Here is a 27,195-nt window from a genome sequence, read left to right on the forward strand (position 1 = left end):
TGATACAGTCTCCATTGTCATTACGCATAGTTCGAGACTGCTTTTTCAAGCACAAAAGTTGCTAACTGTTTTTGAAAAAATAACATTCTTTTGATATCATAGTTGGGGAAAGTGATATTTATGTCTTTAAACAAGACAATTTGACTTTTTTTTTACAAAAGAGGTTCAAAATATCCAAATACACTAATGCAAATCATGTATTAAAGAGCTTGTACAATTTTAATTAAAAGCATCATGATTTGAGACAGAATCAGAAAAGGGTGTACTAAAATGGCTGTCATTTTGCTCAGCAAAACTGCACTGACAGAATTTTTTTGTGAGGGCATATATTTTGCTCAGTTTTCCACCTTTACTGGTGAAGTCACACAAGGGTTATATGACCAGATTGTTGTACAAGGCAGATTAAAATAATTGATGTCCCCAAGAACCAGAACTTGGCTCCAACAGATAGCCCACCTGATCTCTTATTTGTGTGCTTTCTAAAGATAAAATAGTCCAATTGGCTTGGTTTGTTTTTTTTAAGCCCCATAACAATTTTTTTCTAAGGGTCAGATTTGACAGACCCAATTTCCCTCCAGAAAAATAGGTTACACCCAAGCTATGTTCTGTTTTTTTTAAAATGAGTAACACATGCTAGTAGATCCTCAACTTTATCACCGCCTCACTGTTAAACACTGCATAACACCTCATGGGAAGTTTAAAAAGAAATATGGCCATAAATCCCTATAGCAAGAGAATTAACAAATAATCCCTTCTCACAATGTGCAGCTTGGACATTGCTCTTAGGGGCTCTTTTCCAGATTCATACACAACACTCATTAAACGTTAGTGATTAGAAAGCAATGAAATATCCACTCACAGCTCTGGCACTACTTAAGTGCTTATAGAGGCTGAAATAAGAATGGCAAGTCAAGTAAGAATGTGTAAAAGTTGAACCTCTGAAATCCGGGACCCTCTGGTCTGGCAACATCCATAGTCCAGCAGGACCGCAGATGTTGCTGGATCAGAGAGCCTCAGAGCCTGTGAGCATGAACGGGATGGAAGCCCCAGCAGTGAGGCAGCTAGCAGCAAAAGCAGGGCAGCTGGCCAGCTCTGTCCTTGGGGATCCCGGTGGAGCACAGCCAGTAAGCACTGTCCACGGGTACGGTAGAAGCGGGGCAGCCTGCAAGCCTCATCCCCGAGGATTCACGGGCGGGGAGGGGAGAGAAGTGGGAGCATCCCCAGGGAGCTCCAGCAGGCCGGAGTCCAAGTCCAAGACCTGCAGGCTGGAGCCCAGTGGCAGTGGTGCCGTAGCAAAACCAACTGCAGGAGGGGAGAGCATCCTGGGAGGCTGGTGGCAGGGGTCCACACTACATCTGGCAAATTTTCTCATTCAGGATGGGTCAGGTCCCCAGGATCCCGGATAAGGGAGATCCAACCTGTCGTTTAAAGTCAGTGCCTAGTTTTCCATTTGTTTTTATAGTTACCGAAGGAAGTCTTCTCATTTTACTAGATCTCTGGTTCCGCGGTTTGATTGAAAGCTTGTGTCTAGCAGCAGAATTATCCAAGCAAGTAGCGAAATCAGGCGGAGAATCAAAATCAGCTGCAGGTGAGCTGCTGCTATCAGATGTTTGGGGAGACAGAGCTTTAGCACTTGAATGCCTATGGAATAGTTGGCCTTCTGTAGAGCAGGGCCTAGAAGAAGGAACTGATATGACCTAAAAAAAAAAAATCCCAAAAGAGAACATTAAACATAGAAACCGAACTACGAAAACAGGTATTTATCAGAGACAAGACTTGTTTACTTGGGTCTGTTTGGGTTTTTTTTTACTTCTATTTCAATTGCACTGCAATTATTAGTTTTTGCTAAACTGTGATAGCAGTTTTCTATGTTAACAGTTACTTAGAATCTTTTCCAATAGACACACTTTATTTCAATAGTCAAACTGTTGAATTGCAAACCTACAACAAATGAAAAAAAGTGTCAACACATTTGAGAAAAGAAATTATGAAGAACTTCAAAGGCCAATCCTCCTGTGTTAGCTCCCTTTCTGACTCCTGCCTACAATGCTAGAAGACTTACAAGTCCCCTTCCAATCCTACATCCCTCGCTAAGAAAACAATGTCAAAGGTTAGTGTCCCCAGTATTTAATCAATGTGTATTTTTTCAGTTTATTTGCATTTGGTAAATCAGTGAGTTTTTTCTCCAAACAGAATATTTCACACACACACACCCCACTCCCTAAAATAAAATATCATGGCCTGCTTGCAGCCTGGAATTTCTAACCAATACAACAATCTATTCATAAATAATTTGCTGCCATATTTAGGACTTGGTACTTTCCTGCCAGAGGAGTTCAACTTTTCAACCTTCCATATATGTAATGTGCAAGTTCCACGGTTTATGCATACTTCTCAATGTCCACTCAGATACGAAATTAGGATCATCTTACAAAATGAATTTTTAAAGTAGTTTTTCTCTTTCAATAATTAAATTCTTCAAAATAAGAAAAAAGGATATTGCCAAGGTATCAGTCTTATCTATCACCATTCATAAGAGCCACGTGGCAGCTTGAAACTGAAATATATTCCCTTACTGCAGTTTTTACCTTCTTTGTGCTTTGTGATTTTACCCGAGTATGCTTGGCTACTGCCTGATATATATTTTTTTCTCTCAGATAAGGGTAGTGAAATATTTATTTTGCTTATAGAGAAATATCAACATTTGTGCAAAAGATTCCTGTGTTATGCCCTGCAGCCAAATGGCATTCTTTTATATATAAAGGATCTGTTCCAGCTCCTCTTGAAATCAATGGAAAAACTTCCACAGACTTAGTTTTAACTAATTTGAACTGAAGTTCTCTCTACAATATCTGCAATTTACTATGCATACATGACTAATGTATAACAGTGATATATGGGTACATTACACAATAGTAACTTACAGCGAATAACATTGACATTTCAGCTCTTTGATAAAGGCACAGCACCTGTTCACCTGAAGGACTAACAAGACTGCCTGGTGCCCCTTCTCCCTGCCCCTTCTTGATCACTTGAGGTCAGACCTGACATACTACTAACACTGAGCTTTAGATCAGAACACTATAGAACAGTTTCTGTCATTTCATTTACAATTCAGCATTTGAGTTGAGTGCCACGCATATGTTTGCTGCAGACACGGTATGCCAGGTTATGGCTGCCTTGTGTGCACGTATAGAAAGGGGGAGAAGTTTGAGAGAGCCCTTTCCAAGCAGAGCACACTGCTAGGGGACAGCCATCATTCCACTGGCTGCACAGAAAAGACGTAGCCCTTGAGAGGAGCCAACCTCAGAGGGGGAGTATCTGGTAGCAGTAAAATCAAGTCACCACCTTCCCACTTCAAACAAACAAAGCTCTCTTGCTGTGAATGGAGAGAGGATGATTCAGGCTACATCTTTTTCAAAGTGTAGCAGGTCCTGTTGCCCAGCAATCTGGCAGGAATGCATTCACATTGTTGTGCTTCCTGGGTGTACCGGGAATTGGCCCAAATACATTTACAAAGTATGTACACCTGTTTTCAGCCCCCCTGAACCATCAGCGTTATCTAATTTTTTTATAAAAAGAGTTAAAATTCCACTTTGCTCAGTTAAAAAAAGCATTTCATTCTGTTGATAAGGAGTTTTAACTGTTTATGCTAGCACGACAAGGATTAAGAAAAGCAAACAGCTATAATATATACAAAAACTTGTTCTTGCAACAAACAGAAAACAAAGTAACATATTTATGCCTTACATTCCTTAAAAGACTAATATATATGTTGCTTGCTCCTTGATACATTTGGTGGAAGTTACCTGTTCTTCTTCTTCACTGCCTGTTCCAGCTAAACTCAAAGAGCTAGGATGCTTGTGAGAGTCAGAGAACTGTGGGATGGAATGAGGAAGAGATTCAGTAAAAGACGACAAATGAGATGGGTTTCTAACAGAAAACTTCTACACATAATACTAACAGAGATACTGATGATCTAAGCTACTGTCCAGTATACAGTTTTCTAAGAATTAGTGAGGAGTTTACAAACATAAAAGACGCAGGAAAAGAATGAAGGATTCATTAAATACTACATCACAAAATTACCTTTTAAAAATAATTACAAATTCTTGAAAGTTTCTTCTTCTTCCCATGTTGGGGGACACGGAGTTCAGAGTGAGAGACTCTGCTTTTACTGACTGATTCAGGAAAAACTACGGATTTTTCCATCCATTTATTATTTCCTGGCTGTTCTACAATTCCTGAACACACACTCTTTCTCTCTCTGGGTTGCTACAGTGGCTGGCTACAATAACCCAATACACATAATCACAATCTAAAGAGAAGAGGGACATAAACTTCCAGGATCTACTGCAGCTGACAACCTGATTCCTATATGGTTTTATGCACAGCCATTTGTAGAAGCCACTTCCGCTCTGTAGAAGTCTCACCATTGGTCTCCAAAGTGACATGTGCTTGGTGTGTAGACTCTCCACTTCTTTTTTTAGTGCTTAATTTCCTGGTTTTGATAGGCCTGTCATTTACATTCTAGACTGAGGGACACAGAACTTAAACAGCTTTATGAAAATACAGTGTTTTGTGAAGGTAAGGCTTTCTAAATTGTCCAACCAGTTCCGAAGGAAAAAGCAAACTTGATGAAGGACAGCAAAAAGAAATCATTTATCCTACCCTTTCACTCAATAAAGAATGCTCAATTAGCAAAGTCCAGTCCACAAGTGTTGACAGTTGTCAATATCATAATCTACTCACCTTTGTTGCTGTGCTGGAACTTAAAATGTCATGGAGCAAAGACATTTCTGGAGGACTCCTGGGTAACCCATCGTCCTCAGAACTAGTCCCAGCATCATCCAGCCGCTTTGCATGAATTCCAAAAGGAGGTGGTGGTCCCAGTTTCATGCTTTGTTGGAGTTTCAACTACCATATGACATGGAAATACATTTTGAATGTTTTTTTTCTGCATTATCTGACTCTGTCCACTCCATTATTTACTTTGATTTTAACTCTACACAACAAGATACAACTGAAAGAGCCAGAGCGTAGAGCACCTCCATTTCAAGTTCACCCTGGGTACAAAACAACTCATATACTTGACCACTATAATTCAGGTTGAATCAAGATATGGTAATGGTGTCAGATTAACAAATTATACACAAATGTAATTCTGGTTACTTAGCAGAAACCAAAAGTTCAGTTATAAATAATTCTAAAAAAGTTAAGCTTGAAAGAGACTCTATTTCTATTATTTTAAAAAAATGTCTTGTGTTACCTGTAAAGCTCTAATCCGATCAGAAACGTTATCCTGAGAAAACACTCGTACTGGCCGAGTAGGCTCTTGCGCAGGCTCGGGAATGAAAATGCTATCATGCGAAAAAGCTCTGCTTCCCATAATACCTTTGTGGGTTCTAGGATAATATAATAAGTTAGTGAAAATGTATATGCTTGCTTTTTTAATCCTTTTACTGGAACTTAATTCTTAGGTTAACTAAAAAGGATCTTGTAAATGGTGATGTCAGATAAAGTGTGCATATCATGTGTTATGACTGAAATTCTAAATTGCTTATTGAAAAAACAATGGTCACAACATTCAGATAAACTTGTACTGTACCTTAAAAAGAAAACAACTTGAAAGCACTGACATCTGTAATGCTTATAAAACAGACTACTAAAATCCTGACAGTAAAACCCTGAAGAATTTAACAGAATAATTATAGTTACTATAGTGGGCTTTTCTTTACAAATCCTACTACATTATATAAAGAATTACATCCCTCCTATAGTAATAGAAATGTAGCCATGTTAGTCTGGTGTAGCTGAAGCAAAATACAGGACTATGTAGCACTTTAAAGACTAACAAGATGGTTTATTAGATGATGAGCTTTAGTGGGCCAGACCCACTTCCTCAGATCAAGTAGTGGAAGAAAATAGTCACAACCATATATACCAAAGGATACAATTAAAAAAAATGAACACGTATGAAAAGGACAAATCACATTTCAGAACAAGAGGGGTATGCGGGGGGGGGGGGGAGGAAGGAAGGTAGGTAAGTGTCTGTGAATTAATTATATTAGAGGTGGGGAGAGTTAGATGTCTGTGAGCTAATAGTATTAGAGGTGATAATTGGGGAAGCTATCTTGGTAATGGGTAAGTTTCCTATAGACAACCACCTAACCTCAAGATGATTCTTACCAACAACCACAGGACATACCACACTAATACCAACCCTGGTACCTTCCCTTGCAACAAACCCCGTTGCCAGCTTTGTCCACATATTCATTCTGCTGATACCATTATTGGACCTAACCAAGTGAGTTATAAGATCAAGAACACATATTCCTGAGCACACAGAAATATAATTTATGCTATCATGTGCCGAAAGTGTCCGTCTGCTATGTACATTGGACAAACATCTCAGACACTTCGCCAAAGGATTAATGCCCACAAAACAGATATCAGACAAGATCACAAAGAAAAAACAGTTTCTTGCCATTTCAACCAGAAAGAACACTCTCTCAATGACTTAACCGCCTGCATTCTGCTACAAAGACCTTTTACATCTGCACTTGAAATGGAATCCTCTGAACTGTCATTCATGTTAAAATTCGACACTCTCCGAGAAGGAATGAACAAAGACTCTAACTATCTTACCCATTACAAAGATAGCTTCCCCAATTATCACCTCTAATACCATTAGCTCACAGACATCTAACTCTCCCCACCTCTAATATAATTAATTCACAGACACTTACCTTCCTTCCTCCCCCCCCCCGCATCCTCTTCCTATTCTGAAATGTGATTTGTCCTTTTCATATGTGTTCATTTTTTTTAATTGTATCCTTTGGTATATATGGTTGTGACTGTTTTCTTCCACTACTTGATCTGAGGAAGTGGGTCTGGACCACGAAAGCTCATCATCTAATAAACCATCTTGTTAGTCTTTAAAGTGCTACATAGTCCTGTATTTTGCTTCATCCCTCCTATAGAATTACATAGATTTTGAATGAAAAGGGGGGGGGGGGAACTATAGAAAGGATTTTGTTTTCTAATTCAATTCTAAGTGTTTTTAAAAATAGTTTATATGGAACGCTGTTAGTTTCTTCTCTATTAAAGCTATAAGGTTTATCCATGAATAATTTTACACATCTGTGTGCACTATTTGTTCCCTTTTACACTCTCGAGTCCTGATAAGGTTCTCCATATACAGATTTCCCCTCTACTAGACTGTACTAACATCTTCACCGATTTGTTTCTTTCTGAGGAAAGCCATGACATGGGGAGCCGTGGGAGAGAAAAGAGGGGAATCCTAGCAGCACAACTCTGATGTGGCAGTCTTCCATCCCTAACTCCACTGGCTATATGGGACTTGTTTCTAGACATGGATCCCCTGGGATCGGCTAGGTTAAAGATGGTAATCTGTGTGGAGATGGTGGGGCAATTTATATTGTGGGAGAGAACAAGCTGAGGCCTTGGCATTATGGCCTTGTGATAGGACATCTGCCTCTGCACTGGCCCTTTAAGGGCAAAAACCCAGCCCTGAGCAAGGGCTGAGAGCGAAGCCCCAGCTGAGGCGGGTACTGCTACTGAGAGCCCAGCTGAGGCTATATAAAGAAGGGCTCCTGACGGGAAAGGGGAGGACTTGCTCTTGCTCTGGCTGGACAGCAGGGGTCCCTGGGAAGCAGGAGACTTCCTGGAGGTAGAGCAGTGCTGGGGAAGGAAGGCAGACCTGGGGAAGCTCTTGCCAGGCAAGCTCCCAGGCTGCAGGGCCTGAAGCAAGGCCTGAGGCTATTAGGGCTGCAGAGAGGCAGCCAGGGTAGGCAAAGGCAGCAGGTCCATACACCCTTATCAATGATGAGTGGCCATTTCAGGCTGCAGTTTGCCCCTGTGGCAGGGGCTAGATGAAGACTGGCAGTGGGTCACTGAGGCAAGGAGGGTAGAGGGGAACTGGGTGTTCCCTGGGAAGGGAGGACCCTGGAGTGCAGAGACTCATAAACACCCCACCCACTGGAAGGGGGTCGAGAGACACTGGAGTGGGCACTGCAGGAGGGCAGTGTCCTGAAGAGGACGCCACGGGTCTGGAAGGGAGAGAGAAGTGAGGACAAGGGGAGACACTGACAAAGGAAGGCCCCCTGTGAGTATGTGAGCTAATTCCCAGCGCTACCAGAAGGAGGTGCCATGTCGGTGAGTCCACCCGGTGATGGGCCTGCATACTGCAAGTGGATCTAAGAGCTTGGACATTTCTACTCATAGGGAGTCCCACTGACTTCAACAAGACTCCAGGCTGATAGACTGACCTGCACACACAGAACCAATTGCTATATGGAACCTATGCATGCAGTGCTGTTAGTCTCCCTGCAACCTGCAAACTAAATTTTTCAGGAACACTTGCTTGTGGGCTTGCAGAGATGTGGGAATCCTCTCAATTTACTTCTGATATTAGCATTTTACTTCTGGTTTCTGAGGGAAGTAGCAGGTAACTGCCTCTACAAATGTTTTACATGATCACTCCTATGTCTTGTTTCCTCCTGAGAACGGTAAGGTGCTGCCCTGGGTCACTCAGGTAGTTGTTAAAGGCTCTGTCCTAATCATTTTAATTGCATGGCAGAGTAGTAGGACTGGGTGGCTGCTAACCTTTCCAATCACAGTCAAAATACTTGCAATTGCGAATCTGACTCTGTTTAACAGATGGTGGTGTTATTATTTATTTGTATTACTACCGCACCTAGATTTTCTTCTTTCCCTCCTTTTTTTAATAAATAAATAAATGAAGCCAAAACATTTGCAAAACTTAATGTAAAATGTTGGGACTCACAACTGTTAGTTTATAGCATTCAAATCTTCAGCAGATTATAAAAAAAAAAAATCACTGCTACCAGTAAATTTAAAAAAATCAGAACATTGTGTAGCCTGAAACTGAGAAACAGCTAGAGGGACATAAGGGAACATAAACGTGGATGAGGGGTGAAATTTCCTTTCAGTGAAAACTATAAATATATTTGATAAAACAATAGGCGGAAAGAGATGATCTGTACTCCAGTTGCAGAAGGAAGGAAAGCCTGCTGCTTGTGCCCAGAACATTAGAGACATTACAAGAACTGTAGCTAAGTGAAAATGTGATCTCGATAACACAGTCAAGGTCAGAAAGAGACCTATAGTAGTTTGCTAAGTGCCAGCCAAGGCTGTTACCGTTCCTTTATGCATCTATATTATCCAAGACTGAAATAATAGCTGGAGAAGCAATGTTGTATGAGCACATATATCCGTGTTTTTTAATTGCTCCAGCTTTTTTCAGGACAAGTGAGCTTTCTAAATGGGCACTGGAGGTTTATAAAATGTCCCAACAAATCTTGAGAGACAGAATTCAATTTTTTCTTCTGTCAGAATATTTAATTGCCTTTGTTTCTAATATCAAAATTAAAAAACAAACAAACAAACAACAAAAAACCCCAACAACTTAACAAAAACAGAGCATGAGAACAAAAAGTCAGAGAGCTATTCCACACATTCCAATATGATAAGGCTGAGTTACAGAGCATGCAGAGAAGATCTGACCATTAGTGTTCTTAAGGGTTTTTGTTGAGCAAGAATACAACAACTCTGCTGTATCTATGGCTGCCACTTTAGATACTCTTGCGTAACCCCCAGGCTTTCACACTGAAGACCAAGCAGGAGGAATCTTACTACTGCCAATACTACAAAAATGTAAGGTTTCTTATAAAAAGATTATTTGGTTGTGTGGCGCTATCTAGTGGTAACACTGTCTAAAGTCACTTTAAATGGACAAGTATCAGACGGGTGCTAGTTTGTATCTGCAAAAACAATAAGGAGTCCTGTGGCACTGTAAAGATTAACAGATTTGGGCATCAGCTTTCATGGGTAAAAACCCACTTCTTGACTTGTTAGTCTTAAAGGTGCCATACGACTCCTCATTGCTTCTTTTGTTTAGACAGTGCATTTTGCAATATTTAATATCCAGTACCTACACACACCTCCAAAAATAGCATCTTTTTTTCTTGGCTGTGTAACCAAGGATTCTGACATAACCAGAATCTTGTTCATGAGTAATCACTGTCCATTAAAATAAGAACTTTCTTTCTCAGCAGCTACCCCTATTCAAAGTAGTGCATTGCAACAAATAATGAGCCTTTCCCTTTGTATGTATATTAAATTCAATGTTTTAATGTTATGCTATCTGCGTCATATGGTTTACATGTTATAGATTAAAAATGGAGAAAATTGTTCAAAAACACTTAAGTGATTAAGGAACCCTTGTTCCATTTTCAAAATGAACTTTGGGTCAGATTTTCAACAACATTTACATCCCTGGAAATGCAGAAAGAACCCCTAGGGAGATTTTCAGAAGTGCCTATGCATAGTAGGCACCTACTTTTCATTAGCTTCAATGGGATTTAGCTACAAAAGTGTCAAAACAGGTTAGGAAGATTCCACTAAGTGACTAGCTCTGTCTTGAAGAACACAAATATAATGTTTATGGATTAAACATTCATAAACATCCCTTTCAGAGAGGGAACTGTGTTGGCCTGCTTGGGTAATTTAAAAAAATTCATCATAAAGCTTATTTTTCCTCAGATGACTGTTTAAAAATATTAGTAATGTTGCACTAACTCATATTTACTTGCATTATTACAATCAGTATTTTCCCTAAAAAAAATGAGGTGCCTGAGAATGTGGCTTTGGGAATACGAATTGGAGGTGAGCACTTGGATATTTAATCCATAAACATCATTCTGTCTCTTGGACAAGCAATTGCTCATTTGTTAGTGAATAACAGTTAAAAGACTTACTCAAGTTCCTCTTCAGAATCATAGCCAAGGTGCAAGGGCTCTGGGGTTGTAACATCACTAGCTGACTGGCATGGTTTCAGAGTGGTGTTCCCTGAAGATACTACGGTCTCTTTCCTTTTCCTTTTCCCGAAGAACTTTTTGAAAGATTTGAACTTTGACTTTTTCTTTCCTAAATAAAGAAATGTTAAGGAGAGTCTATATAACAGTTTTAAAATTCTAAGAAAAAAGTCACAATTCTCTATAATATTCCATAACATTTCTTTATAAGAAGTTCTTAGGAGAGACAACCTGGCCCACAGTGGCTTTTGTATTAACAGGTCTTAAGTCTAAATGTATTATTATTGTTATTATTATTATTATCATAATAGAACTGGAAGGGACCTCAAGAGGTCATCGAGTCCAGTCCCCTTCCCTCACGGCAGGATCACTCACTGTCTAGACCATCCCTGACAGATGTCTGTCCAGCCTGCTCTTAAATATCTCCTATGATGGAGATTCCACAAACCCCCTAGGCAATTTATTCCAGTGTTTAACCACCCTGACAGGAAGTTTTTCCTAATGTCCAACCTAAACCTCCCTTGCTGCAATTTACACTCAATGCTTCTTGTCCTATCATCAAAGGCCAACGAGAACAATTTTTCTCCCTTCTCCTTGTAACACTCTTTTAGATACTTGAATTTAGATACTTATTATTATTATTAGCTGGCAAAATGTGCTATGCTGCCAATAACCTACAATTCAGGAAATGGGATCTTTTAAAATACCGTTTCTACCTGCCTTTTCAGATAAGATATGATATAAATAGACCACGAAGAAAAAAACACTGTTTGTTAACTAGCTGGGCTACAGAGATGGAATTATAATACTTTGTTTAGCAAACTAAACAGTTAAGAATTGGTCCTGCCTAGAGCAGAGGGCTGGACTTGATGACCTTCTGAGGTCTCTTCCAGTTCTATGATTCTATGATTCTAAGATAAGGACAAAATTGTTTCCAAATGGCAAAACTAATTTAAATGCAAAAATGTCACATTGGGTGGAAAATGCAGTGTCAGGAGGCTAATGCTTTAATAGCATCAGTTTTATAACAAATCCAATATATTTTAAATGGTAATTATGTAACTCAGTGGTTCTCGGAATATTAAAACAGGAATTAAGCAATAATCTTGAAATGTGATGCTATGCTGCTCAGAGGGGAGAGATCTTAAATATGGATAATTCCAACCTTCTTTGGATAAAAATTAGCTTCTTACCCAAAGCAATCCAACAACAAAACCCAAACATCTGCACAAGTATTTTGCAGGGACAACATGCACACATTTCAAACATCAGAGATTATAACAGTCACTAGAGGCAAAGGGTGAAAAGTCAGACATGCTGCAAGTCCACTGACGTGAAAAGAATTATGCTAACTTACACCACACCTGAATTTCATACAGAGAAAGTGTCTTAATTTAACCATCTGAAAATGTCCCAAAATTATCATTCTGAGTGCAAGAAAACTCATTTCCTACATAAATAGAATCACTACCTTGAGGAGCCCAGTACTGAAACTCAAGAATTCTAACAGTGAATGAATACTTTCATATACACAGGGAAAGTAGACACTCTACCTGAATTGTCCTCACCACATCCTTCAGCTTCTCGCAATTTAGCATCCATTATTCTCGTGGAACTCATGTGACAGTCACTGATGTAAGAAAAAAATGTATTTATTTGTTTTAAAGAAAAGTTAGTTTAAATGGGTCATTTGATTACTATAAAATGATACGTGTAAGTAAGTGTATACACCCAGACTGATAAACATCATTCATGAGGCAAAATGCTTTAGGTAATATTGGAATGAATTCTATAGGATATTATGGTTACCCCTAATCCTACTCCTATTTCATTCTAAGAGCACTCTGTCACTGGCTTCAGCGGACAGAAAATAAAGTCTTTAACTTCTTCCATAGTGTGTGAATCACCTCTTCAGAGAGAATTTTTTTTTTTGGTTTAGCTCCCCTCCTATTTGCAATTGTCTTTTTTGGTATTATCTATAGACAGTGTGAGCTCTTTGGACCTTGCAGTCCCTGTATAAACTACAGACAAGGCTTAGCTAGTGCAAACTGGCATAGCTCCATTCACTTTGATTTACATGAGCTGAAGATCAGGCATATTATAGATCCTAAACATCCTACACACATATTTGACTTCCAAATATGCACAGACCACTTGTTCTGTGCATATTTGGAAGTCACTTTATCAAGTAAATTTTTGGATGATAAAACAATTTGATGACAAGTACATAAACAGAGAAGTTTCTAGAGGGATCAGAAAAAAAATATTAGACTTACAAAAAATGTCAGAAAGGGTCACACTGAAACGTTATAAAAACTCATAAGGAAATTAACAATATTACTTGTCCATTTTTAGAAAAAAAATCATTCTGTAGTCAGTAAGTGAGTATTGCAAATTTGGGGCAGATGTACTATATTATTTACACTTATCAAAGTTCCTAACCCTGTGAGATAATAAATCTCGCTATTATTTTAAACTACAAAGTATCTACAATGCCTGTATGCCAGCACCCTAAAATCTAGCCAGACATTGATTAGGATGTCAAATCACCAGGTGTGGGAATGTTCAGTTGATAAACATTTGTGGATGGATTCAGAACTGGTATTTGATTTAACAGTTAAAGACTTATCACAACCATAAACATTAATTAGCATGAAAGAACACAAAGCTCAGTGGATCAGAAGGTCAGTAGTTTCTCATTAAAGTCATTATGTTATGAAAACATACTGTGTCACTATGACAACAAGGGTGTGTCTGAATCTTGATGATTACCAGTCACACTCCTGCAGGGGAAGGAGTCTTAGGCTGGCATTGGCAAATAAGGATTTAATTGCTTACTTAAATAAATGAGCATTTGCATTTTCCTGCTGAATTGCAAAAGAGGAATCACAAATGGATGAAATGCAAATGAAAACATGTTATGTGGTATTTAATTTTGTCTAGAGAGTATGGTACAACAGAGTCAGGATTCCTGGAGTCTATTCTCATTCAGCCGCTGATTCTCTATGGAACTTTGGATGAGTTATATAGAATCAGATTTTCAAAACTGGGGAGGGCTGGCTGCCAGTGGCTTGCTGGCTCATGTTTTGGGGCCACTGGGTCAGGAGCAGTGACTGCTGGCTCTGGGCTGGCAGGCTTGGAGCTGGCACAGGCACTGTGGCCAGAGTCAACCCCTTTAAGGGCTCTGGGGCGGAGGGAGGGAGAGGAGTGTTCTTGTTTGAGGCTGGAGTCGTTATTCCTCATAGAATGAGGTTTACCAAATTCAAAATAAGCGTGCCACTATTTCAAATTTATTTCGAAATAGCGGTTTGGCTGTGAAGACGTTAGTAAAGTTAATTCGAAATAACAGCTGTTATTTCGAATTAACTTTGATGTGTAGACATACCCATACAGACTAACTTGGCTACCCCCGAACTTAAAAGGGGCCGGCAATATCATCCAGGGCAGTTTACATCTGTGTATAAGAGGTTTGCGGGGAGGAGCTAAAACTCCCTCAAATTACAAAAGCTAGCCAGGCAAGGGACAATTGCTGGATGTGGCACGGGTCACCTCCTTTTGGAGGCGCATTGGCCAGGAGCACAGGAAGCTGCCTGGGGGAGGTAGTGGTGTCCAGACCATGGCCCTGCCCAGCATCACTTCACCTCTTCCCCCTGCCTGCCTCCAGTGTGGCACTATGGCTCTTCCTGCCCGCAGGCATGTCTCTGGACTACCCGTGGTGCTGCACTTGGCCAGGTGGAGAGCCTGGGGCAGGATGCTGATGGGATGGGTGTCAGTGCAGCTGATGACACAGTGCAGGTGCCCGTGCCTGGCTCCCCTCAGCGCTAACCCCGGGAGGCCAGCACCCACTGGCAGTGTGAACCACATGAGCCACACCGCCCTCTGCACTGCCAGGGGAAACAGCAGCAGCCATGGAGCTCTTGCCTCCTGAGGGCTAGCTCTGGCTTAACCTGAGCTCTCCAGGGAGCCGCCCCCGCAAGCTGCCTCTCCCCCTTCTTCTCTCAGTGCCCCATGTGGTGCGATCAGGAGCCGACCTTATTGAAAATAGCAACCTGGGTGAACTTGTTTTTTGGTGCCTCTGGCCCATAGGGGTGCATTGCTCTCCATTGCCTCTGAGGGTTCTTCACTCACATTGCCCCTAATCCCTGTGCCCATGTGGGGAAACTGAGCCAGCTGCACAGAGCAGCTGGTGCTACTGCTCACTGTCCCTGTTCCTTTGCACCTCCATTTTCATCCAGTTTGCTTTCCCCATAAGGGAAAGGCAGCTCCTGATGCTTGCCTCACTGCTTCCTAAGGTGAGGAAAGTGACTTGCATGCACAGAGTGCTTAGGGTTGTGCCTTGCTCCCCCCTCACAGCCCCTTAAGGAAAGGCAGAGGAACATCTGGGGGGGAGGAGGGAGGAAGGCAGTATCTGTTTGTCACTATTCACCTCTTCCCCCATGCACCTCTGCCAGGAAGAAGTAGCGAGAAGTCTGGGTGCCCTCTAATGGCAATTCCCTGCCAGCTGGGATCAGTTTCTGACCACACTGGCACTGTGCACCTCTGTGCTGCTATATGGTATTACAGGGCAGTCACGAAGGGTGGCCTAAGGCTGAACCCTGGGGGTGGGGGGATGGGGGGGAAGCATAATGGGGCAGTAAGAAACCTGAAGAGGGGACAGTAAGAAGCCGCAGGGGACGTTAGGGTAGTAAGGAGCTCAGGATGGATGGGAAGAGGCAATAAGGAATAGCAGAGAACCAGGCTGGGGTTGGGCAGTGAAGAGAAGGCAGGGCCATTGGGGAAAAGAGGAAGCATGGAACAAGGCATCAGGAAGAAGCTAAGTGGGGAGAGGGCCATGGTCCAGAGCAGTGTTTCCTCTAACATTTCCTATCCTTGGGCGGGTTGAATTTTCTTATGTGCAACACCAATACTGAGGTAGAATGTGTGTGTGTGTGTGTGTGTGTGTGTGCGCGCGCGCACCACCAATCCAAACAAAACACACACATAATTTTAAGCAGGAAAAAATCTTAAAACAAGGGCTATTTAACATGGAGCAATGCATGCAACATTTAATATGAAATTAAATAAAAAAGAAAATGAACACTACCCTTGGAGTACATGTATCAACCTTTCTAACAGCTCAAGCTAGTACTTGCTACTTCTGACTCATAAGAGCCAGAACTCTACCAAATAGCAAAGATCTGGCCTTAATGCAATACAATATACTATGGATTAATTAGTAACACAGATTTTTAAAATATTAAATTCAGAGTTTTAGATACCTGCAACACTCCAAAAACATTCTTTTAAAAGAATCTTTTTCTTTTTTATCTTAAGCCATTAACACCTTATGCAAACTTAGTTTGAAACACAATCATGCAAATGTTTTGGCTCACACACTTCCCTTGCAGCCTGCTCCCCCAGCAACCCAGTCAGACAGAGAGGACTGCAGGTAGTCAGACATCCCAAACAAACTGCCCCCTACCTCCATCTCACTGCACCAATGCCAGCACCCACTCCCCCTCTTTCCTCAACCTACTCTCTTTCCTCAACCTCAGCCTATGCAGTCAGCCCCATATCTCCCCCTTCCCAGGAGGCTTGAGTGCTGAGTTTCTGCCTCTCTCTCCTTCTGTAGAGGGATGCTCTAAACCAGTGTTTCTGAAAGTGTTCTGCGAAGTCACTTTCAGAGACACATTAACTGGCTGTCCTGGGTGTTTACGTACCGGCGCTGGGCCACCGCTTCCCACGGCTCCTCTTGGCTGCAAAGGACGAAACGGAGCCAATGGGAGCCGTGAGGCTCTGTGGCCATGGCACCGGTATATAAATAAACCAGGGAGGTCAGTTAATGTGTTTCTGAAAGTGATTTCAAGGAACACTTCCAGAAACACTGGTCTAAACTCCCCTCTGACTCCTCTTCAGCCAATTAATTAATTACTCCCTTCCTCCTGCTCCATCTCCCCAGCCACTAATTATCTCCTTATCTTCCTTTTTACTGGCTCTTAGACCACCTCGATTCAAGCAGGCAGCTAGCTCCATTTAGCTGCTTGCTCAGTGAGATGCCCCTCCACCTGAAAATCAGCTGAGCTCCCTGCCTGCGTGGGACTTCTGAACTGCTGCGCAAGCGCGCAGCTTACAGGGAACCTTGGTCCAGCCATTGCTAACCAATGTTCCCTCTAATTTTTTCCATCCATGTGCAGAATAAATTTTGTTATATGCACTGAAGCAGATGAAGATGTGCACAACCAGCAGAAACACATGCTGCCAGCTGTGGTTCGTTCTGCTAATCAGCTGGGCAGCATCTGAATCTTGTAGCCAGCGGGACACGGCCATCCCCACCCCCAATTGGTTCTGGCTCTCTCAATACAATTTATGTTAGGCTTCCTGTTATATTAAAGCTGTTAATGCCAGACTTTGCTGAGAAACCACACTGCTTAATTATATCTGTGGTTATGAATATGTATTTAATCTATGGAATGAGTGAAGAAGTGTGAATATGAAACACCCAATCAAACAGCAGTTCAACCCCTGCAAAGTATGTAAATTAATATGATGAGTGGCCAGGTAGGAATCTCTTTTCAGCAGCGATGTAATAGCACATGAAACTCAGGATTGAACTAGAGGCAATAAGGCCTTCCCGTGGATCCAGAGGGACTCTAGGGATTGTCATGGCCTCACAATCCATCTCCAGGAAGCTTACACCTGGCCAACTCCAGCCACCTGTGAAATTGGAAGTAACCTATGCCACACCTGCAGCCTGCCTCCAAATTACCAGCATGAATGTGATGTGTGTGTGTGAGCATTACCGTACCCTTTAGAATCGGTGTTAATAAAAAAGCTTTAGCGCTGTTCTAGCCCACCCTTTGTTTGGGTTTTTCCCTTGGCTGGTCCAAGGACAGGTAACAAATCTCTCCTCGGTGGCCACCAAAGCATTCAGCTTATAGGGAACACTGCCACCCGGCCCGCACTTCTAGGCAGCTTCTGGTGCTCCACAGCTTCCCCAAAGCAAGATTCATGTAACACTTGTGTCTATTGTTTCATGTGTCCAGTTAGGCACCAATTCTGAGTTGTTGCACCGCATCAGTAAGACTACATACTGCTTAAACTGCCCTCTTATATGATCCTGTCTTAGCTAGAGAAAGACTGATCAAACCACTAATAGCATTTTTGCATTTTTTCCACAATGATATGCTCTAGATAGTTAATCAATTTATTACAAAACACTGTCACATAACAAATTGCAAAATATTACAATGCTGACTTTTTCAGTACCAAACTTTTCCTAGACGAGATAATTTCTTCATCTCTTTGCCCTTCTTCCTTCCTGACCACTTTTCAAAAATTAACTCATTTCAGACGTAAGGCTTTAGAGTTGAGAGAAAAAGATAAAAGAAGAGAATGCAATAGATAATGTGGTCATGTGCTAACTGTAAATTTTTTGAGTGTACCAACCTGAGGAGAGGGGGAAATATCAGCAACTGGACAAAATGACAACTGAGCTGAGTGTCAGTAACACAGACCCGCTGTTTTTGTTTCTGCTTTGACATTCTACTGCTAGAGAAAAACTTCAATATAAAGAGTATTTTAAAAGGATAGATAAACATAACTTCAGTGGGTGGAGGATCTGGCCCTTAATCTTCAAAATATTGTGAAATGTACTAAAATGTGTACCTTTAGATTACAGCATTGTGCTAATGTGGGCTCAGGTAGGCAAATGCAGACATTCTTGAGCCATCAAGGAAGCCCAAAAGCCAGACAAAATCTTTAGCTGCAGAAGCTGAAGCAACAGAAGCCACACCAGATCCAGGGAATAAGCACCCAACTGGGGGTCTCTCTATTCTTCTCCACAGATCTAGTCTTGACATAAGGGGCATCTTCCATAGGTCAGGTTCCTCACAATCCCCTCCCCAATCATATGGATCAGAGAAGGTAAAATCAGGACCTTTAGGAATGAAACAAGGTCACAAATCCATAAAACACTTGTCCCATGGTGTCCAACCAGTTCTGAAGCAGTGGCTGCTGCTATAGTGAACTAGCCACATCCAACCTGCCAAATAGCCACAAGTGACTAGTGGCTAGCATGTTGGACACCATGGCACTTGTCCTACAGCAGACCAGAAGAAGCAGCCCCCAGAGCAGACAATTTAGGGTACAACTGAAGGTTTCCCTAACTGTTTCCACAGATTTAATGTGAGGTTAAGCCCCACCCAGTACTTTCCCTGCAGTCATAGATGGGTAGGAAGATAAAAGTGAGAACCTTTAGGAGGGAGCAAGCCCAGAAAATGAACAGAGCTTCTCTAGCAACAGAAGAGGAAAGAACAGACCTTCATGGGCCTCAGCACAGTTGTGATTCTCCACTGCCCTGAACTTCTGAAACGCCAGACTTACTGTGGTGTCAGATGAATCAAATCCCAGGAGATCGGAATTTGGAGTGATCAGGTTCAAAAACAAAACAATTTTTTACCTTCATAATAGCCAGCTAAACCCCAAGTTTATCTCTGGTAATAGGGAGGATCATGAAGATACCATGGTAGGCAGAAGGAGGAACCTGCAAGATCACTGGAGGGGAAGGGGGAAAAAAATCAGAAGAATGGAAATATATCAAGTGAATATCCACTAGTGAAAAGCATAACCCGACTCAATATCCAGTCCAGCCGAAACCTCTAGTGATGAGTGCCTTCTACCCGGCCCTCTCTTCCTGGCTGCCAAACCCTTCTTCAACTTCCTCAGTGACAAGCACTTCCAAGCCAACCACTACCTCCGTCCTTCTGTTGATAAATCCTCCTGTACCTACTAACATTAAAACCCCGCCAAACCCACACATCTCCAGCTATGAACCTCTTTTGCACATCCCTGACTGCACATTATAATACAGGTTGCACCTTTATAAACCAGGACTCTTTAGTGTGGCAACATCAATGGTCCAGAAGGACCATGGATGTTCCAGGATCAGAGAGTCCCTGCACACTGCAGTGGGTGGGGGGGTGCCCAGTGAGCAGGCCAGCTAGGCTGCCCAGGGGGCGGGCACTGGAAACCAGGAACTCGCTGTATTGCTGGGGGCAGTCTGGGAGCCTGGAAGGTCGGAGCATGACCCATCAGGGCTGCCCGGAAAAGCCAGTGGAGCAGCAGGTTATGGGGTGGGGCCAGCAGCAGGGGGGTCAGAAATGATCTTCCCAGTCTGGCAAAATCCCTCATCTAGGACCACTCAGGTCCTGAGGGTGCTGAACCAGAAAGGTCCAACCTGTATTAAGAAAAATGCTTTTTTTTAGGCTCCTGTGAAGTGAGCCAGAAGTTCCCTATCTTCTTCTCATCCCCCAGTCTGAAACCTGGGCCTCCTGTTCATGGAATTCAGGCAAACAGAAGTACCTTTTGGTGGTTTGCTCTTTCCTTCACAAAGGAGCAGAGCCAAGGGGCACCAACATGTTTCTATTACAATACCAAAGATGTAGATGCAGGAAACCCTGATAGAGGCAGCACTAGCTCTGACTACTGAAACCATCGCAGCTACAGATCTGTATGAAGGCACCTGTTTTCCTCCCCCCTGCCAATTAATTTCCCCCTTTCATATTGTCATATTAGTAATGACCTCTCAGGCATAGGGGACTAGTTTGTACGAAGCCAAATTGAACATGGCCCATGATCCCTGCTGGTATTGTCGTACTACCTAAGGACCTCAAATATAATATGAGAAGAGCAGAAAAACAGAGGAGGGAGTTGGAATACATGTGCTTTCACACACACCCTTAACAAAGACTTGTGCATAACATTTGCCATGACCTATGTTTCAGTCATCACAGAGCAGGACAGAAAAATAGTAACACCTACTGCACCTACTGCCTCTTCTGTTTTCTTATGAGAGTGCTTGGTCAGATATGCGAGACATGGCTTCTTCGTTTAATTCTTTAACTTTGATTTGGCATTTTACTTCAGTCACCAGGCAACCTGAACTCTCATCCCTGGTGCATTTGTAATTCTAGATTTCTAAAGAATGTGCAGACCCTCTGTGAAGAATCCTCAGAACAGCTAATGCTGCAGCAGCACATTCCATTCTCTATTACAAACACAACAGATTTCCACAGAGGGTGGGGGAGGGGGAAATCTGCGACTTTTCTCCTTCATGCTTCCAAACCAAACCAAAGACCATTCTTTATTCTCTGAGTCAAAAGGAAAGGAGAGAAACGCTTTACAAACATTCCTCCAGAACCACCTGTTAGAACAGGGCTACTCAACTTTGGAAGCCCCAGGGGCCACAATGATACTTACAGCACATGCCAAGGGCTGCAACTTAAGTGTGGTTGCATATACATGCAAAATATATGCAAATATATGGAAATAGATTTTTTTCACACTGATGGGCCTGAATACAAAGATTAAGCCTTAAGCTGTGCTACTGGACCCAAATGTGGCCAGCGTGAGCCAGTCAGCACCTCTGAGGCTCTGCCCACAAGGCTAAGCAGAGAGCACTTCCCCCAATGCCCCGGCGCTCCTGGCACCTCCTCCCTGGGGGCTAGAAATGCTGACACCCTGTACCCATCTGTTCCAGCCAGCCCGTCCACTTGTGTCTTTCAGTGCTCACCCCGCCTGGGAGATGCTTCACCATTGTGGAGCATGTTCCCAGTGGAGGCCATATTCAAAGGATCCAACCCTCAGGCTGCGTGTTGAGCCCCGCGTAAACCCAAACCACACCGCGGGCCGCAAACAAACAGGCCACCTGTTGAGTAGCCCTGTGTTAGAAAATAAATTGGGGAAAGGAGACTGCACATTTGTAACAATTAATGTACAGAGTGATATATCTAAAGTCAGAAGGGACCACTGTAAGGCTGTGTCTACACTGCACCCCTTTTCCGGAAAAGGGATGCAGATGAGACAAGTCGGAATTGCAAATGAAGCGGGGGATTTAAATATCCCCCGCTTCATTTGTATAAACATGGCTGCCGCTTTTTTCCGGCTCGGGGCTTTGCTGGAGAAAAGCGCCAGTCTAGACAGGATCTTTTGGAAAAAAAAGCCTTTTCCTAAAGGTCCCTTATTCCTCTTAAAATCAGGAAAAAGGGACCTTTCAGAAAAGGCTTTATTTTCCGAAAGATCCCGTCTAGACTAGTGCTTTTCTCCGGCAAAGCCCCGAGCCGGAAAAAAGCGGCAGCCATGTTTATACAAATGAAGCGGGGGATATTTAAATCCCCCGCTTCATTTGCAATTCCGACTTGTCTCATCTGCATCCCTTTTCCGGAAAAGGGGTATAGTGTAGACACAGCCTAAGCGTGTAATCTGACACATAACACAGCCCACAGAATTGCACCCAGTGATTCCTGCAATGGTGGAAATTATTCTTCCCTACCATGTAACTGAAAGCTACTGAGCTCAATAACATACAGTTAGAATAGAGCATGTCTTGTAAAAAGTCATGCCTTGTGCAAGAGATAGCTTTAGCTTCCACCCCTTCCAGACAGGATGCAAATAAAAGCAAAATTCCACCTAAAAAATCATATGGGGAAAAGAGAATACACTAAACTCATTACATAATCCCTCCACACATTAATTTTTTTCTTTTTTTACAAAGTTCCTGATCTAAAACAAAGTTTTTCATTTTTATTCTATACAGTAGAAAGCATTGTAATGACTGTCTGATATGGTAACAGGATAGCGTCTCTTTTCCTTTCTTGGAGCAAACACTGGAATGATGGCTATGCTGTATGAAGTTTCAAGACCCCAGAAAGTCAGAATGTTGTTACGGCATAGTTAGCAGCACGAACAGCTAAATAGCTACACGTTTCAAGTGTGCTTCGCAGTTAGAAATGAACTAAAGATTTTGCTCTTAAAATGGGATTAAAATAGTATCCAATATACCTCCTAAAAAACCCTCCTATAGCGTAAAAAAGAACCTTGTTCAATGGACAGTGCAGCATTTCACACATAAGCATACTACAGTGACTGAGAGCTGAGTTTCAGTACAAATATTGTAAACTTACTGCACATACCCTTTGAAACCAATAAAAAAAAAGTAGAATGTCTTAGTTTAACTACAGAATTACATCTAAACTCCACAGTCAGCAATCACAATTATACTTGAATTTCATTATAGGCACATTCCTGAAACTATTTTACTAAAGCAATTGTTTAAAGGCCTATTAGTATTCAGATTTAGTAGAAAGTCAAATTGTTATTGAGTCTAAATGGCTTCATAAATTATATGCTATCATTTGTGCAATTTAATGTTCTTTCCTTTCACTTTGAAGCCAGGAATATAAAACTATACACACACACACTCACTTTCTAGGTGAAAGAAACACTCCTGAAAGTAAGCTCTGAAGAACTGAACAGCATTGTACATAATGCAAGTAGGTACATCAATTAGACCCTTTTAAGGCTTGATCTTCTGAAATGTTGAGCTCAATGGGAGTTTATGAATGCTTGGCACTTTGCAGGAAGTGTTTTGTACTTCAGAGGATCAGGCCCTTACGTGAGCTTTAGCTGCTTTTAACAAAGCTCAGTGGACCAAATTAGTCACAGGAATTGCACCTGCATACAGAAGGTTTGAACCCAGCCCATTGTTCATACATCCTGCACATTTTAATCATTTCTGAGCCCTTCCATGATGCATTGACTATTTGCTTCCAACTTTATAATATGTGATCCAATCAGTGAATTTTCTTAAGCTCCATTAGGAACTAACAGTAACAAAATCTTTTCACGTTTCACTGTAATCTCTATATGCAATACCTTTCTGCATTACACAGTTATATCCCAAGGCCAATAGCTGTTGTTTTGAAAAGTGAAGACTGAAAAGTAAGAGACAAAGTCCATGCCATAGTAGAGAAGTGGACACTTCTTAGTCTAGACTTCCTAAAGTACAAAGGTAAGAACAGTCTAAGTAAATGTCTATACAGAAAATAGAAATAGGCCTAACATTGCTTATTATAAACAAAGAAAGCCATTAGTGGACACAGAGTTAAACAGTTTCATGATTAGATGATCCTTTGTGTTTCTGTAGAAAGAAACAACAGCATGGCATCTAATATGAGACAGAGTTTGAGAAGGCTGATTTCAATTATCTACTCATCCACGATGCCAATACTGCCCCCCTACCTGCAGCCTATAGTTTTTACTTCATTCTAGACCACATCACTCTGCACAATCTGCTGCTATTATGCTCTGACCTGAAGTCACCTCGGAGGCACTTGTAAAAAGAAGCCATGTTTCCAGTCCCTGGACCAGTCCTCCTCCTTAATCATCGTAGCAACAGATAGCCAGGAAAAGCAAGTGGGATATGGATGCTGCAACACCGGTCTGAAGAAAAGGCATTTTCACGAGGAGCATGGGCACCTTCTTCACCATTCTTCACTCCTCCTCACATTCACTCTCAAGATCTTCACCTGCTAATTCAGAGTCCAGCATTTTCCCCAGCATACACAAACAATATCCAGGAAGTGCTGCCACTGCCACCACAATCTCAACTGCTGAAATCTCCCCAGGCAACAGAATTCACTTACTTAACAATAACTATTACCCGGTAAACACATTCCACATGCTCTCATTTCACTAAACCCAGGGGCCTAAAGCAAAGCAGAACAGGCTGCTGAACACTTTGCACTAGACTCACTCTAAAGGAGTACACGCTGTAGCTTTTTAATGATAATTACTGCCACTTTATTTAATTCCTCTCTCCTCCCTGCTGCTGAATGTGACTCTCTTGTGCTGAGCCTAGGTTGGAGGTGGATAGATTACATTCTAGCGGTGTTCCTGCTTTCTCCATCATGAATGCATGTCAACCTGATAACATTAGCTCAGGGAAAATGGCAAGAGATTGTGAATGCAAGCCATATCCACAGAGTTGCCTCCAAATTGATTTCAGCATCTCTCCAAAACAAGATCTAAATTGGAGAACCTTTTCACAATGAAAGTAGATGATTAATTTTGTGGTCAGCAGGAAGGGCTACTTTCTGTCCACTTCCTATCAAGCTACATTGTTATGTTCCTCCTCCTGTGTTAATCTTTCTTCTAAATTTAATCAAAAAGCACCATGAGTTTTTTACAAATTAACAGATTCTGTTAGTCTGGTAGACTCCTCACTTTCTACATACAAACCTTTTCTTCTTAATACCGGATTATGCAATTAACTATCTTTGTATTTTAATGTTTGAAATAGACAATTTTTTCAGGCAACCAATTTTTTTCCTATCTTGGAATTTAGAAAAATAAATACTATCTCTGCTCCAGATTAAGGATATGAACTCAGAATTGACATGGGAATGGTATCTCAAACAGTGGAACTAGAGTCAAAAGGGCCAAGTTCCCAGAGGGAATGTTACTCCGGGGGCACCACCACAACAGCAGGGAAAGCAGGACATATGAGGAAAACAACTCAGCCACAAAGAGGGTACGTCTACACTACAGAGTTAGTTCGAACTAACTTAGTTCGAATTAGTTAATTCGAACTAAGCTAATTCGAACTAACGCGTCTAGAACTAAAAACTAGTTCAAATTAGCGTTTTGCTAATTCGAACTAGCATGTCCACATTGAGTGGACCCTGAACAGGGCTTAAGGATGGCCGGAAGCAGTGCCGGCAGGGCATCAGAGGAGGACTTAGATCGTGGAGATGCTGTCTCAGGCTAGCCGAGGGCTGCGCTTAAAGGGACCCGACCCCCACCCTGGACAGACAGTTCTCAGGGGTGCCCCGCTTGCAAAGCAGTCCTGGCTTGGAGTGCCCGGAGTGCCCACACTGGGCACATCACACCACTCGGCCATCAGCCCGGCTGCATTTGCCGCAGGCTGCCATCTGGGGAGAGGGGGCAATTGGGGGGCTGCGGGAGAGCTTCCACCCCCAGAAGCCCGCAGAGCCAGCCCAGTCCTCCCCATCGGGGGCTCATACCCCATTCCTCCCTCACCTCCTTCCACTTACCCTTCCCTAGCCCCCCTTCTTATTGATGTACAAAATAAAGATAACGTTTCTTCCAACATTGATTCTGTCTTTATTGAACAAAACTGGGGGAGACTGGGAAAAGGAGGTGGGAGAGGGGAAGAGAAAGGCTGGGAGAGGGGAGGGCAACTAACATGATCAGGGGTTGGGAACAGGTCCCATATGAAGAGAGGCTACAGAGACTGGGACTGTTCAGCTTAGAAAAGAGGAGATGGAGCGGGGACAGGATAGAGGTCTCTAAAAGCAGGGGTTGGGTGGAGAGGGTGCATTCAGAAAAGTTCTTCATGAGTTCCCATAAAGAAGGACTAGAGGACACCAAAGGAAAGGAATGGGTAGCAGGCTTGAAACTAGTAAGAGAAAGTTGTTCTTCTTGACAAAGCAAATAGTTAACCTGTGGAACTCCTTGCTGCAGGAGGCTGTGAAGGCTAGAACTGGAACAGAGTTTAAAGGGAAGTGAGATCAAGTCATGGAGGTTGGGTCCATGGAGTGCTATTAGCCAGGGGGTAGGAGTGGTGTCCCTGCCCAAGGTTTGTGGAAGGCTGGAGAGGGATGGCACGAGACAAATGGCTTGGTCACTGTCTTCGGTCCATCCCCTCCAGGGTCCCTAGGGTTGGCCACTGTCGGCAGACAGGCTACTGGGCTAGATGGACCTTTGGTCTGACCCAGGACGGCCATTGTAAGCTCAGGGCTCATGGTCGGGGGTCTCATTGGACCCCCTTGATTTTCATGCACACCTGCTCCTGGGTGGCCAGGCTGGCAGCTCTCCTGCCCTAGCCGGCCACTTTCCTGTGCCTAGTGCGGAGATCGTGGACAAGGTCCACGATGTCTGCACTAGCCCAGGAAGGTGCCCGCCTCTTGCGGTCCCGGGCAAGCTCCCGGGAGCCGCCAGCCTGGTCCCGGGAAGAGGGGGTGGGCTGGGGGACATCGGGTGGGTGGCTCTGTGCCGTGTCAGGTGCAGGGTCTGCTGGCTGGGTGCTGGCAGGCTTGCACCTGGCACAGGCACCGTAGCCAGCCCGTGCCCCTTTAAGGAGTCCGGGGCCGGGAGGGGGGCAGACGAGTTTCCCTGGTGTTGGCCAGAGTGGCCACCAGGGAAACCTGGGGAGGGCTAGCCTCCCACTAGTTCGAATTAAGGGGCTACACACCCCTTAATTCGAACTAGTAAATTCGAACTAGGCTTAATCCTCGTAAAATGAGGTTTTCCTAGTTCGAGCTAAGCGCTCCGCTAGTTCGATTTAAATTCGAACTAGCAGAGCGCTAGTGTAGCGCCTATGAATGTTAGTTCGAACTAATGTCCGTTAGTTCGAACTAACATTGTAGTGTAGACATACCCAGACAGACTAGTGCACAGAGTTTAATACACTTCCACTTGTTCAACTTAACCTGCACTCAAGCTTCACTCTTTGCTAATGGAACAGGGTGCTAATGCCAGAGCTGTGATTTCTGTATAG

At 42.7% G+C, this 27,195-nt stretch overlaps 1 protein-coding gene across 6 annotated transcripts in view; it reads right to left on the reverse strand.

Annotated features, from left to right (window-relative positions):
* The window catches only part of CRACDL (CRACD like), an 87,696-nt gene that overhangs the window by 19,164 nt on the left and 41,337 nt on the right, over window positions 1-27,195 (reverse strand). For 4 of the 6 annotated variants that reach the window (XM_075916688.2, XM_075916679.2, XM_089775378.1 and 1 more), the window contains 6 exons: window positions 12,413-12,489; window positions 10,803-10,971; window positions 5,270-5,405; window positions 4,753-4,917; window positions 3,810-3,878; window positions 1,467-1,697 (listed from right to left, as the gene is read on the reverse strand). In XM_075916688.2, coding sequence (XP_075772803.2) covers window positions 1,467-1,697; window positions 3,810-3,878; window positions 4,753-4,917; window positions 5,270-5,405; window positions 10,803-10,971; window positions 12,413-12,479 — 837 coding nt within the window. In that variant the 5' untranslated portion in view covers window positions 12,480-12,489. Of the gene's footprint in view, window positions 1-1,466; window positions 1,698-3,809; window positions 3,879-4,752; window positions 4,918-5,269; window positions 5,406-10,802; window positions 10,972-12,412; window positions 12,490-19,296; window positions 19,617-23,986; window positions 24,781-27,195 lie in introns of those variants that run through there. The other 2 variants (XM_006137404.5, XM_089775379.1) reach the window with 2 other exon arrangements.

This window comes from Pelodiscus sinensis, chromosome 1 (assembly GCF_052426305.1).
Source record: "Pelodiscus sinensis isolate ZL-2025 chromosome 1, ASM5242630v1, whole genome shotgun sequence".
Taxonomy (NCBI): Eukaryota; Metazoa; Chordata; order Testudines; family Trionychidae; genus Pelodiscus; species Pelodiscus sinensis.